The following is a 13,887-nucleotide window of genomic DNA, read 5'->3' on the forward strand; positions in this document are numbered from 1 at the left end:
AACAACCAGAGCATGGGTTGTGATTCTGACCATCTTGGCTAATAGCAATTGATGGACCTGCAGTGTTGTAGCTCTGTTGGTCCCAGGATATTAGAGAGACATGATGAGTGAGGTAATATCTTCCATTGGATCAACTTCTACTGGTGAGAGAGACAAGCTTTCAAGCTTACACAGAGCTGAAGGAGAGCTCTGTGTATGCTTGTCTCAGCAATTGAAGTTGGTCTCTCTTCTAGGGTTAATAGCCTTAGTCTTTTCTTAATCTCTCTTCATATGCAGTCGGTTCCATACCACTACCCATTTTTGTTGCCCTTCTCTGTACCTCTTCCAATATATCTTTTTTGAGATGGGTGACCAAATCTGCATGCAATATTCAAGATGTGGGCATACCATGAATTTATATAATTGCATTATAGTATTTTCTGTTTTTTTATCTATCCCTTTCCTAATGGTTCCTAACATTGTTAACTTGTCTTTTTTTTTGACTGCCACTGCACATTGAGTGGATGTTTTCAGAGAACTATTTACAGCTGACTGGAAGATCTTTGAGTGGTAGCACCTAATTTAGAACCCATCCATTTTCTATGTATAGTTTAGGATTTTCTTCTACTGTGCATTCAACGGCACTTAACAATGAATGTAATCAGGCATTTTGTTGCCCAATCACCCAGTTTTGTGAGATCCCTTTGTATTTCTTCATGACTGGCTTTTGACTAAACCAGTGTTTTTGAAACCATGGGTCGTGACCCAGTACTGGGTCACAGCATGTAAGGCACTGGGTTGCCTTGCTCAGGTCAGCACCACCGACCGGGACATTAAAAGTCCCATCAGCAGTGCTGCCCAGCTAAGGCAGGCTAGTGTCTACCTTCTCTAACACCATGCTGTGCCCTGGAAGTGGCCAGCAGTGGGTCTGGCTTCTAGGCAGGGGGGCCACAGGGCTCTGCCCCCCACCCTGAGCACCTGCTCTGCCTTCCCATTGGCCAGAAACTGGCCAATGGGAGCTGCGGTAGGGGAGCATGGTGCCTGTGGGTGAGAGTTGTGCAAAGCTGCTTGTGCGCCTCCGCCTAGGAGCCAGACCTGTTGCTGACTGCTTCTGGGGTGTAGCGTGGTCTCTGGTGCCGGGACAGGCGGGAAGCCTGCCTCTGCACCGCTGACTGGGAGCCACTGGGCCCTAATCCCTGCCCCTGCCCCAGCCCTGAGCCTCCCCAAACCCAGAACCCCTTCCTGCACCCCAAACCCCCCAGTCCCACCCCAGAGCCTGTGCCCTCATCCCAGAGCCTTGACCTCCTCCTTCACCCCAAGCCCCCCATCCCTGGCCCTTCCCCAGAGCCCTGACCTCCTCCTGCACCCAACACCCTGCCTCAGTCCAAAGCCCCCTCCACACCCTGAACCCCTAATTCCCAGCCCCACCCCGCAGCCCTCACCCCTGCACCTAAACCCTCTGCCCCAGCCCTGAGCCCCTCCCAAACCCCTCATCCCCAGCTCCACTGGGTTGCGGGCATCAATAATTTTCTTCAGGTGGGTTCTCAGAAAAAAAAAATATTTAGTCCAGTGGCTTTCAATCCTGAGTAATTTTGTATTGTCTGCAAATTTTGCCATTGACTGCACCGCTCCTAAAGCGGGGCGGGGGGGAATGTTGTCTGGGCTTGCCGAGGGAAGGCAGCTGTGCTTGATGGCTGGGGCGGGGAATGAGGTTGGAAACTGCAGCAAAATATGAACGGTGGTCAGTTTTGCGGTGCTGACTCACCCCCCAGGAATGTCAGGTCTGAAGGCTAATAAAGGTAGGCATTGGAAGCCCCTTTTTCCATGCAGCAGACAAGGCAGCACCCACCCTCCTTCCCCTAGAGATGGCAAATATCCGATGGGGTTAGGACCTGCTGTGGGCATTGTGCTAGTCATTCCTTTTTAAGTGGGGCTGGAAAGGAATTTTTCCTGCACCAGATTGGCTTCAGTGGAATGGGTGTTTTTTCCTCCAACCTTCCCCCCAGCGGGTGTCAGGGAGGACCTTTTCTGGTAAGAAGAAAAGGTGGTAGGCTATATGTCACAACTTATTTTGTAAGTGTCAGGCGGATGTCCAGTGCAGGTACTCCATAAGGAAGGCATCCAGTGACCAGATAAATGGCCTGTTAAAGGACTTAAAAGAAGGTGCAGGATAAAGGAACAGAACAGGGGAAAGGGGTTGGAGTCTCTTATGATTAGTACAGCAGGGAGCCAACCATGCTCCCCTTCCCCTATTCTTATAGCCTACCTTAATCATACTACGAGTGGGGTGGATGGTAGGGTCCGAGCCATGGGTTGGCTGGGGGCATCTAGATGGAAAATGAAGTGGGGCTGATGGAAGCCCTGGGTAATGATTTGAAGAAGCATGAATTTGCCTGCACTGTACACTTTCTGCTGGGTAGTCCCAGACATCTATATAATAAAGTTGCAGCCTGATTAAAATCCATATCAGGTGTCTCCTGTCCTCCTTTCAGTATACCCAGACAACTGTTTACCCCTTTTTCCATATCATTTATTAATATGTTGAACAGCACTGGTCCCAATACAGATCCCTGCTATTTACCATTATGAAATCGGACCATTAATTCCTTCTGTTTCCTACTTCAACTAGTTACTGATCCATGAGAGGACCTTCCCTTTTATACCAAGCCTTTGGTGAGGGACCTGGTCAAAGGCTTTCTGAAAGTCCAAGTAGACTATATCCACTGGATCACACTTGTCCATATGCTTGTTGATCCCCTCAAAGAATTCTAGTAGATTGGTGAGGCATGATTTCTCTTTACAAAAGCTGTGCTGATTCTTCCCCAACATATCATATTCATCTTTTGTGGTTCTTGCTACACGTTACACTCTCCATAATTGAACAAGCTTGTTCTAATCTAATGTTTGAAGAGAATAGCTTGCTTAACATTATAAAGTCTTATAGTTGAAGAAAACACTTAAAATTGCATTCTTCATGTTTATATATTCGTGTGTGCTATTTATAGGTGTATAAGATGTGAACAAACATTCATCAATATAAGCGAGTCTTGTGACTGTTCGGACCCAAATATTTTGGTAAGTGAAACAGTTTCAGAGTGTAAAGGAAAAAAGTTATGTTGTAAAGTGGGTTGTGTGTGTGTATGTATGTGTGATATATATAATATTTAACTGGAATTGGTCTTAATTTTATCTTTTCAGACTGGAGGGTTATGCTTCAGTAACAGCAAAAACTTCCCCTCAAAGGCAGTTGCAACTGTACGTTATGGACAGCTAGTAAGTGTTTTTGTTCTTAACATTATCAAGCTTCATGTTATATATTATGAATAGGTTTTTTGTGCTGAAATGTTTTAAGAGCATTTTGTTACCCAATTTAATTTTAATGGAACATTCTCATGCCTGGTATTTCAGTTTTTCCATTTACTTATGTATCTTGCAAGTCAGATTCTTATCTTCCATACTCTACCCCAATCTGCTGCACATACAGTAGTCTCTCAGTGAGATGGCTTATGTGAGGAAGTACTTATCTGTCAAGGAAATAGCATGGTCAATTGGTTTAATTAGGGCCTGAAGTCTAGAAGCCAGGGTAATAGTCCTGATTCTGTAAATAACTTGGTGTGACCTTGGACAAATCACCTAAATTTTAAATGGCTCCATTGCTCTGTGTTTATTAAAAGAAAAAACAAAACAAAACTTGCTTACCTTTTGAAAAGTACTTTGAAATGCTGGGATATAAAGCACTATATAAATGAAGGGTAGTGTAGACATGCAGACTCACCCCTGCAGCGCCTCCTGCTGGTGCCTTCTGGGAATGAGCTCTTTTTCCAGCCAGGAGCACCCTCTGCTGTCCGGTGATCCGCCTGTCCTGTGGCCGTGTCCCTGGACTCGATGCCCTTTCACCTGCAGTGCTCCCCCCTGGCAGGAACCCCTTTTAGCTTCAGAGTCTCCCCCTCCCAGGGGAACCCCCACCCACTATCCTCACCTCAGTATCTGGCTACTGCCAGTCATTGTCTAGCCCCCGTACCCTGGGGCAGACTGCAGTACCAGCCTACTAATCACTGGCAAGGCTGGGTTTGGACCTGCTGCCTTGGCCTACCACAGGGCTGCCCTCTGCAACCCCTAGTACCTGTTGACCTTGTGCTAGGCCACAGCCTGGGGCTTTCCAGGCTGGAGCTCCCCAGCCCCTCTGCCTTTCCCCAGCCCTGCTTCACTCAGGTACCCAGTCTCTAGCTTCCTGCAGCCAGGCCCATCTCCCTCTACAGCCAGAGGGAGACTGACTAGGCTTCTGGCTCCCAGCCTCTTATAGGAGCCAGCTGGGCCTGATTGGGGCATGGCCCCAGCTAAGCCTACTTTCCCTAATCAGCCCAGGCTTCTTGCCCCAGCCACAGCCCTCTCCTGGGCTGTTTTAAGCCCTTCAGGGCAGGAGCGGGGGACCACCCCGCTACAGGTAGTTTTCCAGCATCACTCAATACTGAGTGTCAAGGGGTGTTAAAAGTCAGGCAGGAAGCCCCTCTCTAACTTGAAGAAGAAAAGATCTTTAAGCTTTAGTGATAGTTATAATGACCAGCAAAACTACTTTGGCTGGTGCAGGTTGGACATCAGCCCACTGATGAGAAAGTGCTAGAGACAACAGGTCTATGCAGACTTGATAACAAAACAAGTCTGAGTAAAACTGAATTGGGTGTTGATCTCTCTCCAATAGGCTTTAAAAGTATATGTTTGGGTGAACACAAAATGGGTTTCAGCCTGAAGTCCGTGCCAGTGTTTGAGGGCAATCATCAAGTAATTCACCCTGTCATCTACTCCCATCTCCTGGCCATCACTGGTCTAGGGAGACAGACCATGGGGTTGCATCCTGACTATCTTGGTTAATAGACATTGATGGATGTATCCTCCATGAACTTATCTAATTATTTTTTGAACCTAAGTTATACTTTTGGCCTTCATAACATCCTCTGGCAAAGAGTTCCACAGGTTGACTGTGCATTGTTTGCAGTACTTCCTTATGTTTGTATTAAATCTGCTGCCTATTAATTTCATTGGGTGACACCTAGTTCTTGTGTTATGTGAAGGGATAAATAACACTTTCCTATTCACTTTCTCCACACCAGTCATGGTTTTATAGACCTCTGTTGTATCCTTCCCCCTTTAGGTAGTCTCTTTTCTAAGATGACCAATCCCAGTTTTTTTTTTTTTAAACTCTCCTCATATGGATGCTGTTCCATATCCCTAATTTTGTTGCCCTTCTCTGTGCCTTTTCCAATTAATACATCTTTTGAGATGGGGACCAGAGATGCACACAGTATTAAAGGTATGAATAGACCATGGATTTATACAGTGGCATATATTTCTATCCCTTTCTTAATGGTTGCTATATTGTTAGCTTTGACTGCCACTGCATACTGTTCAAGTGTTTTCAGAGAACTATCCACAATGAGTCCAAGAGTTTTCTTGAATGGCAACAGCTAATTTAGATCCCATCACTTTGTATTGCTGGGATGTTTTCCAATGTACATCATTTTGCATTTATCAACATAAAAATTTCATTGCCCGGTCACCCAGTTTTGTGAGATCCTTTGTAATTCTTTGCAGTCAGCTTTGAACATAACTATCTTAAGTTATTTTGTATCATCTGCAAGCTTTGCCTACCCCTTTTTCCAGATAATTTATGAATATTCTGAACAGCATATGTCCCAGTACAGATCTTTGGGGGACCCTGCTATTTACCTATCACCACTGCAAAAACAAACCATTTATTCCTATCCTTTGTTTTAACCATATCCATGAGAGGACCTTCTCTCATCTCATGACTGCTTACTTGGCTTAAGAGCCTTTGGTGAGGAACCTTGTCAAAAGCTTTCTGAAAGTCCAAGTACACTGTATCTGCCGGATCACTCATGTCCATATACTTGCTGACACTCTCAAAGAATTCTAACAGATTGAGGTATAATTTCTCTTCACAAAACACATTGACTCTACCCCAAAAACAGTATCTCTCATCCTAGTTCTCCTTTTAAGACTTTGTAGGCTGGTTATCAACGTCACCATGTAGATCAGTGCAGAATTAGTTCAAGGCATCTGCAAGATTTGTCAGATTGATTATCGCATCATGAGGATAAAGTCTGTCACTTTTTACCCTTTGTGGCCCTGCACCCAGTAGCTACCTTTTACCTGTGCAGAGATGTGAGCTAATCATATACAATTACACTAAACAGATAGCAGCCACTCCACCCTCAAACAGTTGAGAGTTAGCTCAGTTTACTTTAGGTTGGGGGAAGATACACATAAGAACTATTTGCAAGATTATTGCAAATACCATTAGAAATAGGCAAGTTAAATACTGTATTGCTTCAGTTGGAAGCAGGCTTCAATAAAAGCTATTAGTGTCAAATTGTATCCAAGATTGGAAAGGGTTGCAGACTATGTTGAAATTGTACCAACATTCTGTGTAATATGATGTGTCAGCTGTGGATTCATACTAATAGTTGAAGTGATTAAAATATACCTTCAAACAATTGCTACACTAAGCTTTTCACTCTGAGTCTGGCCTGGTAATTCAAGGGGATAAGTGTGTGCCATAGTTGAGGACTTGGACACCTAGGTGCTGCAATCACAAACTGAGGTAGCATGTTTAGCTTTCATTTTCTCCAGCTCCCCCTTATCCCTACTGAACTCATGTGATATCCTTGAGAGAGAGTCTTCTGTTGAGGGAAGGTTGCTACAATACAGGTCTTCCAAAGGAGTGATGCAGTAAAATGGTAGTTTGGGTTATAACAGGGGTAGGCAACCTATGACACGTGTGCCAAAGGCAGCATGCGAGCTGATTCAGTGGCACTCACACTGCCTGGGTCCTGGCCACTGGTCTGGGGGGCTCTGCATTTTAATTTAATTTTAAATGAAGCTTCTTAAACATTTTAAAAACCTTATTTACTTTACATATGTCATAAACAGATAGTAAGGGTTAAGGTCTTTTACCTGTAAAGGGTTAACAAGCTCAGTAACCTGAGGAACACCTGACCAGAGGACCAATCAAGGGACAAGATAATTTCAAATCTCTGTGGAGGGAAGTCTTTGTCTGTGTCCTTTGTTTGGATTGCGTTCTCTCTTTGGATTTAAGAGAGGCCAGACATATTCTTCAAGTTCTCCAAGGTTTCCTGAAGTATTTTCTTCTATTCAGTATAGTGAGTATTAAAAGGCGGTTTAGTCTTATAATTGATTTATACATTTGCAATTGTGTGTTTGCTGAAGAAATCTCTTTATTTCTGTTTGCTGTTACTTTGATTATTCTGAGAAAGGACGGGGGGAAGCCTCTACAGGTTTATAAGTTAGACCCTGTATTTTTGCATCCTGGTAATACAGAGATAGTGTACTTTTTTTTCCTTTCTTTAATAAAATCTTTTCTTTTCTTTTTAGAACTTGGATTTTCAGGGGAAGGGGAGGGGGAAAAGTGAATCCCTCTTTGTTTGATTCAAGGAATCTCTCCCAAGGACAAGGGGAGGGGGAAGAAGGTGGGGGGAATGGATTATTTCCCTTTGTGTTAAGATCCAAGGAAGTTGGGATCTGTGTTCCCCAGGGAAAGTTTGGGGGAACAGGGAGTGTACTAGACACTGGAATTTCTAGTTGGTGGCAGCTTTACCAGATCTAAACTAGGATTTTAGTTTAGAGGAGCCTATGCAGGTCCCCATCTTGGGAACGCTAAAGTTCAAAGTGGGGAATAAACCTATGACAACATACAACAATAGTTTAGTTATACATTATAAACTTATAGAAAGAGCCCTTCTAAAAACGTTAAAATGTATTAGTGGCACACAAAACCTTAAATTAGAGTGAATAAATGAAGACTTGGCACACCACTTCCGAAAGGTTGCCGACCCCTGGGTTATAAGAAGAGTTTGGAGACACCATTTGGGGAACACTTATTCTCACTCTTCGAGAAATCAGTAAAACAAAACTATAATTAAAAAGAAAGGGCCAGGCTTCAAAACTGTGTTCACTTTCTTCTCTTATAAACCACAGAGATTATGTAATTCAGTTGCCCTCTTTCTACATCAGTCTTTATCCTTTTCTAGACTGTGTACACTGAGATGTCCAACTTTTCCTGGAGAAAGATGTATTCTTGTCTAAATTATGGTCTATGGGCAAATGTAAGCATTTAAGACTGTATACTTCCCTGAATCCAAAGTGGATCTCCCACTGATATAAGTTGGAAGTTTGCACAAAGATCCCAAGTAGAATATGCTTTTCTGTAGTAACTAAAAATTTAGTTACCACTCTTTATTCAGTGCCTTATTTAGCATCATTCAGTGAGAAGATTTAAGACTAACATTATCCTATCTTCCTGTCCCCGTTTTTTTCTCTCCATCTTCTCTTTGTGCTTCCCCTCTGTCCTTCCCTTCTTATTTCTTTCATGTACTAATGTGTAATTTCCCTTTCTATGTGCTTAAATCATGACTAGAACTGAATGAATTACTGATTTTTGTTTAGTAGTTGAACTGAAACTGAATTGTCGTCTCGATTAAACTTAAAACTGAAATAATTTTATTTAAGTCTAACAAAATGTTTAGAATGTTGCTTCAAAACAAAATATCAAACCAAAAATGTTGATTCAAAATGAAATGTCAAAATGGTTCACTGACGTTTCTGAAGTAGTTAGCTTTTCGTCTGAAAAGAATGTAGGGTGACCAGATGTCCCAATTTTATAGGGACAGTCCCTATTTTTGGGTCTCTCTTATATAGGCTCCTATTACCCCCTACCCTCTGTCCCAGTTTTTCATGTTTGCTGTTTGGTCGCCCTAAACTAATGTCAGATTCGACCTGATTTCACAAATTTTGATACCTCAAAAGTTAAATTTTTAGAAAGTTTATGATTTGCTAAAAAAGCCTGCATATTCTCCTAACCCTTTCTCAGTCCATTAGCAACTGTGTAGTTAATGTTTACTTAATTCTCATCATTAGTCTTTAGCATTAAGGCTTCAATAAAATTAACGAGCAGTGGAGGAGTTCACAACTCTCAGCTATTTTTTTCAGGCTGTCTGCAGGCTCAATAACAGCTGTATTATTTACACTCAATTCATGTTTGGAAGATTATTTCTTGCAACCATGAGGGTAGAAACTTAAACATTAAAATATGAAATGAAAAGCTAGAGTGTAAAAACTGGATGAGTCATGAAAACCATAAATATATCATGGTTACCACGTATTGACTATGGGATAAATGTTGAGGTAAACTACACGGAACATCAGCTGCTTGTCAGAAGGTGCCATGAAATCAGATATTCTATAACTGGCTGTATGATAGCCTATAATGTTGCCAATCTCCACATTTTCAGTTTTTAATATGTTTAAATATATACAAGAATAAATGTACTGTAATAATTGTAATATTTATTAAAACCCTGATTTTTTTTCAAATTTAAATGAGGCTGCTACAGAATTTCTAAACTGCCACACCAATGCACCACAGAAACCAGAGGCCTTCCAAAGAGTTTATAGCCAATTTGCTGCAGAGTTCGTGGGGAGCCTTGGACTTCTTGGTCTAATATTTAGTAGTTTATGTTAAGACAACCAGCTGACAGGGTCTAGAAGGTTCAAAGGACACTGATTAACAATGTCCATCATCAGTCTATTAGTGTGACCTAAAGGGAAATGGGCACAAATAAGATTTGAAGTTTTCTGCAAAAATGCTGGATATACACACAAAGATGTGGGTAATGATAGAAGAAAAATCTTTGTGCATGAATCATTGAATATCAGGGTTGGAAGGGACCTCGGGAGGTCATCTAGTCCAACCCCCTGCTCAAAGCAGGACCAATCCCCAACTAAATCATCCCAGCAAGGGCTTTGTCAAGCCTGACCTTAAAAACCTCATAAGAATATATGGTTCCTCAAAATGCCAAAGCTAGTGAATGTATATTATTGGTGGAAATCTGCTCAAATTTTAGCTGTTTGAAAAAAGCAGCAATAGGATCCAGACTTGAAATTAAGGAATGCTGCCAGTTGGTTGACTTAGTTTTTCATAGATTAAAGCAGCGGGTCAATAGATGTTTTGGAACAAATTGATAAATTAAATAGTCATAAGTCAACAGGACCAGATGGTATTCACCCAAGAGTTCTGAAGGAACTCAAACTCAAAATTGCAGAACTACTAGCTGTGGTATAACACCTATCATTTAAATCAGCTTCTGTACCAGATGATTGGAGGATAGCTAATGTGAAGCCACTTTTTAAAAAAGGCTCCAGAGGTGTTCCTGGCAATTACAGGCCAGTAAGCCTGACTTTAGTACCAGGAAAACTGTTTGAAACTATAGTGTAAAAAAAAAAAAAAAAAAAAAACCCACAGAATTATTAGAAAGATGAACACAATTAGTTGGGGTGGGGGAAGAGTCAACATGGCTTTTGTAATCATGCCTCACCAATCTATTAGAATTCTTTGAGGGAATCATCAAACATGTGGACATGGTGGTCCAGTTAATAGTGTACTTGGACTTTCAGAAAGTTTTTGACAAGCTTTTCACCAAAGGCTCTTAAAGTAAGCAGACCTGATATAAGCAGGAAGTTTCTCTCACGGATCAGTAACTAGTTGAGACAGGTGTGACAGCATGACTCACCACTGCAGTGCCTCCTGCTGGCTGTCCTGGGAATTAGCACTATACCCTCTCCTGGTGGTGTCTCACCCACTGTCGCCTCTGTTCCTGGACACACATCACTCCTAGGACCACAGCATCCTTTTCAGTGACACTGCCCTCCAGCTGTGCACACTATGTTCCCCCTCTTCCAGGGGGCCTTGCAGTCTACTGTCCAGCCACTTCCTTCAGTGGCAAACTGCAGTCCACAGTCTAGCCACTTCCCACATGGCTTCAGCACCCTCTTTGCCTTTGCAACAGGGTCTCAGTCTGCAGATCCCTGCAGTCTACCAGGAACTGCCTTTAGCTCTCTGGATCTCTGCCTGCAGCATGGCTCTGTCCAGGGTGCTTGCTGCCCTCCACCTGCAAGTTAGCCAGTCCTCTCCCTTCTCAAGCTCCAGGAAGTGACTGAAACTGCTTTCTTCTGCAGCCCTTCTTATATAGGCCAGCCCAGCCCTGATTGGCTGCTCCTATAAGCCCTTCTGTGATTGGCTGCCTCCTGCACAACCTCCCTAGGGCTGCTTTTAACCCCTTTTCTACCAGTGTGCGGCAGATGCCCCACACCCTCCCACTTAAGACCAATCACTTGGTGGGGTGGGAAGGGGGAATTATCTTCACAGCTGCAAGGGAAGCAGGACCCATAGGATATCCCTCTCCTGCATCAGGCTCTCAACAAGGAGGAGCCATCTGCCTCCCTCCTCCAGGGTCTGAGTCTCTATCGTGGCATATTCTGCTCCTAGGTGGGTTTCCTTGTCTATCAGGGTCTTCTTATCCACCCGTTCCCTACTACCCCCTGCTAAGTGTCTCTGACCCAGCCCAGTGTGACGTTGCACTCCATACGCTTTTTGAAAATATGCTTATGTGAATATGATGTAACTGGACAATGCTTTAGTAAATGGTCTCTTGTAAGGCATCATTACAAAGTTTATAATCTATTGAGTGTGTTCATCCTATTTGTTTGCACATATTATTTCTATGTCTGAAGTTAGGAGAATAAAATATAAACTTGCATTACTGATGTAGACATATTAAGTGGAAGCCATTAAGGGTGCTTCAGAAACAATGAACTGTAAATGGCTCTGTTTACTTGCAAACCTTCCTGTGTTCAGCCCAGGAAGAACGGAGGCTGGGGTGTCACAGAACATGTGATCATGTCACCTGGTAATGAAATCCATCTTAAATCTGGTACTTTTTCATTTAGGAGGAGGGGTGGGGACCCAGAGAGACAAAAGATTCTCACCTTGTGCCAAAGCTATAAAAGGGGGTGAAGCAGGACAAAGGGTGGCCAGTCATGAGAAAATCCCTAGTTACCACCTGAGATAGCTGCTGGAACTAACAAGGACTGTACTAGGGGAAAGGATTGAGCCCAGACTAGGAAGGAGTCTAGTCTGTGAAAGAAGCTTATTGGAACATCTGAGAGTGAAATATTACCTGTAATCAGTTTCTTAATGTATTAGGCTTAGACTTGTGTGTTTTTGCTTTATTTTCCTTTGTAACTTACTTTGTTCTGTCTGTTATTACTTGAAACCACTTAAATCCTACTTTTTATACTTAATAAAATCATGTTTGTTTATTAGTAAACCCAGAGTAAGTGATTGCTCCCCCAGGTATTAAACAGCTGTGCATATCTCAGTTGGTAGCGCATCAGACTTTTAATCTGAGGGTCCAGGGTTCAAGTCCCTGGTCAGGTGGAGAGGGAACCTTTACCTCTAAAACTACAGGACGTTATCTGGGGGAGGGATAGGTCAGTGGTTTGAGCATTGGCCTGCTAAACCCAGGGTTGAGAGTTCAATCCTTGAGGGGGCAATTTGGGGATTGGTTCTGCTTTGAGTAGGGGGTTGGACTAGATGATCTCTTGAGGGCCCTTCCAACTCTAATAATCTATGATTCTATATCTCTATCAGTGTTATAAAGGGCAGACAATTTGAGTTTACTCTGAATAAGCTTTATACAGAGTAAAATGGATTTATTTGGGGTTTGGATCCCATTGGGAGCTGGGTGCTGGAGTCAGGTAACTTGCAGAGCTGTTTCCACTTCAAGCTTGCAGCTTTGGGGGTGTGGACCAGACTCTGGGTCTGTGTTGCAGCAGACTAGTGTGTCTGGCTCAACAAGGCAGGGTTCTAGAAGTCCCAAGCTGGCAGGGAAAACAGGCTCAGAAGTAATTTCAGCACATCAGGTGACAGTCCCAAAGGGATCTTCGTGACCAAACCTGTCACACCCAGCTCTCAGGCATCCCTTTTTTATCCCACCTTCTCCAAAGGGAGCAGTGCCTTTTTATAAGGCCCTCTTCATGACACCAGAATCAAGCCCTTTGCCTCCCCTTGGCTATGGGCCTCCCATTGTCCTTCCCTTGCTCAGCCCCTTCCCCTGGGCTAGCTTCAGCCTTGCAACTAAGATGGCACCCCTTCCTCATGTGCCCCTGCTGCCCACATGCCCATCTCCACCCTGTTTTCCTCACAGGAGGGACTCTCTTGGGCTCTCACCCCTTCCTAGTCTCTGGGAGAGGCTTCTGTCTCCCACTCCAGTAGGGGCACTCTCTTCCAGGGTCCATTTTGCCCACAGGCATAACATTCACTTGGCCCAGCCATTGGGCCCCCAGTCCTGGTGGTTGGCATCCTCCCTTGCTCTCCGCAGCCTCTATGGATGCCCTCACAGCAGCTTAAATAGGTACCGCTGCTGCTCTGCTAGTGGGGTCATATAGGCCTGCAGATACTCCTGTGCCTCCCATTGTTTCTGTTGGGTTGTGAGCACCTGCAGCAACAGTGCCTGAAGCTGCCCTTGCTGCTTGTCAGCCCCTTTTCACAGGGCACTGACTTTGGAGTCCAGTCTGGGAAGGCACAAGAATCCTCTCCAAAGAAGGCCTCTGCATACCCCAACTCCATTGAGGGACACAGAAGGTAGAAACAGACTCTCAACTCTGAGACAGGCAATCGTTCACACAGTCCTCTATCCTCCCCTTATATCAGGGGTGACCGTGCACCCGCATTCTCTACCACGTGTGATAGGGAACAACTCACGACTGCAGCACCTGCTGCTGGCTGTCTGGGGAATTAGTGCTGCACCCTCTCCTGGTGGTGTCTGGCCTGCTGTCACCTCTGTTCCTGGACTCACGTCACTCCCAGGATTGCAGTGTCCTCTTCAGTGACACTGCCCTCCAGCTGTGCCATACGGTGTTCCCTCACCCCCTTCCTGGGGGACTTGCAGTCTACTGTCCAGCCACTCCCTTCAGTAGCAAACTGCAGTACACGGTCTAGTCACTTCCCACATGGCACCAGCACCCTCTTTGCCT

The 13,887-nt window shown here is 44.0% G+C and overlaps 1 protein-coding gene across 7 annotated transcripts in view; it reads left to right on the forward strand.

Annotated features, from left to right (window-relative positions):
- TMEM67 (transmembrane protein 67) overlaps window positions 1-13,887 on the forward strand; it is a 74,535-nt gene that overhangs the window by 6,505 nt on the left and 54,143 nt on the right. For all 7 annotated transcript variants that reach the window (XR_005594275.1, XR_005594274.1, XR_005594273.1 and 4 more), the window contains 2 exons: window positions 2,985-3,054; window positions 3,178-3,252. Coding sequence is in view for 3 of the 7 variants with exons in the window: in XM_039525481.1 (XP_039381415.1) it covers window positions 2,985-3,054; window positions 3,178-3,252 (145 nt within the window). In the remaining 4 variants the exon portion in view is untranslated. The remainder of the gene's footprint in view (window positions 1-2,984; window positions 3,055-3,177; window positions 3,253-13,887) is intronic.

Source organism: Mauremys reevesii, linkage group 2 (genome assembly GCF_016161935.1).
Source record: "Mauremys reevesii isolate NIE-2019 linkage group 2, ASM1616193v1, whole genome shotgun sequence".
In the NCBI taxonomy this organism is placed as follows: Eukaryota; Metazoa; Chordata; order Testudines; family Geoemydidae; genus Mauremys; species Mauremys reevesii.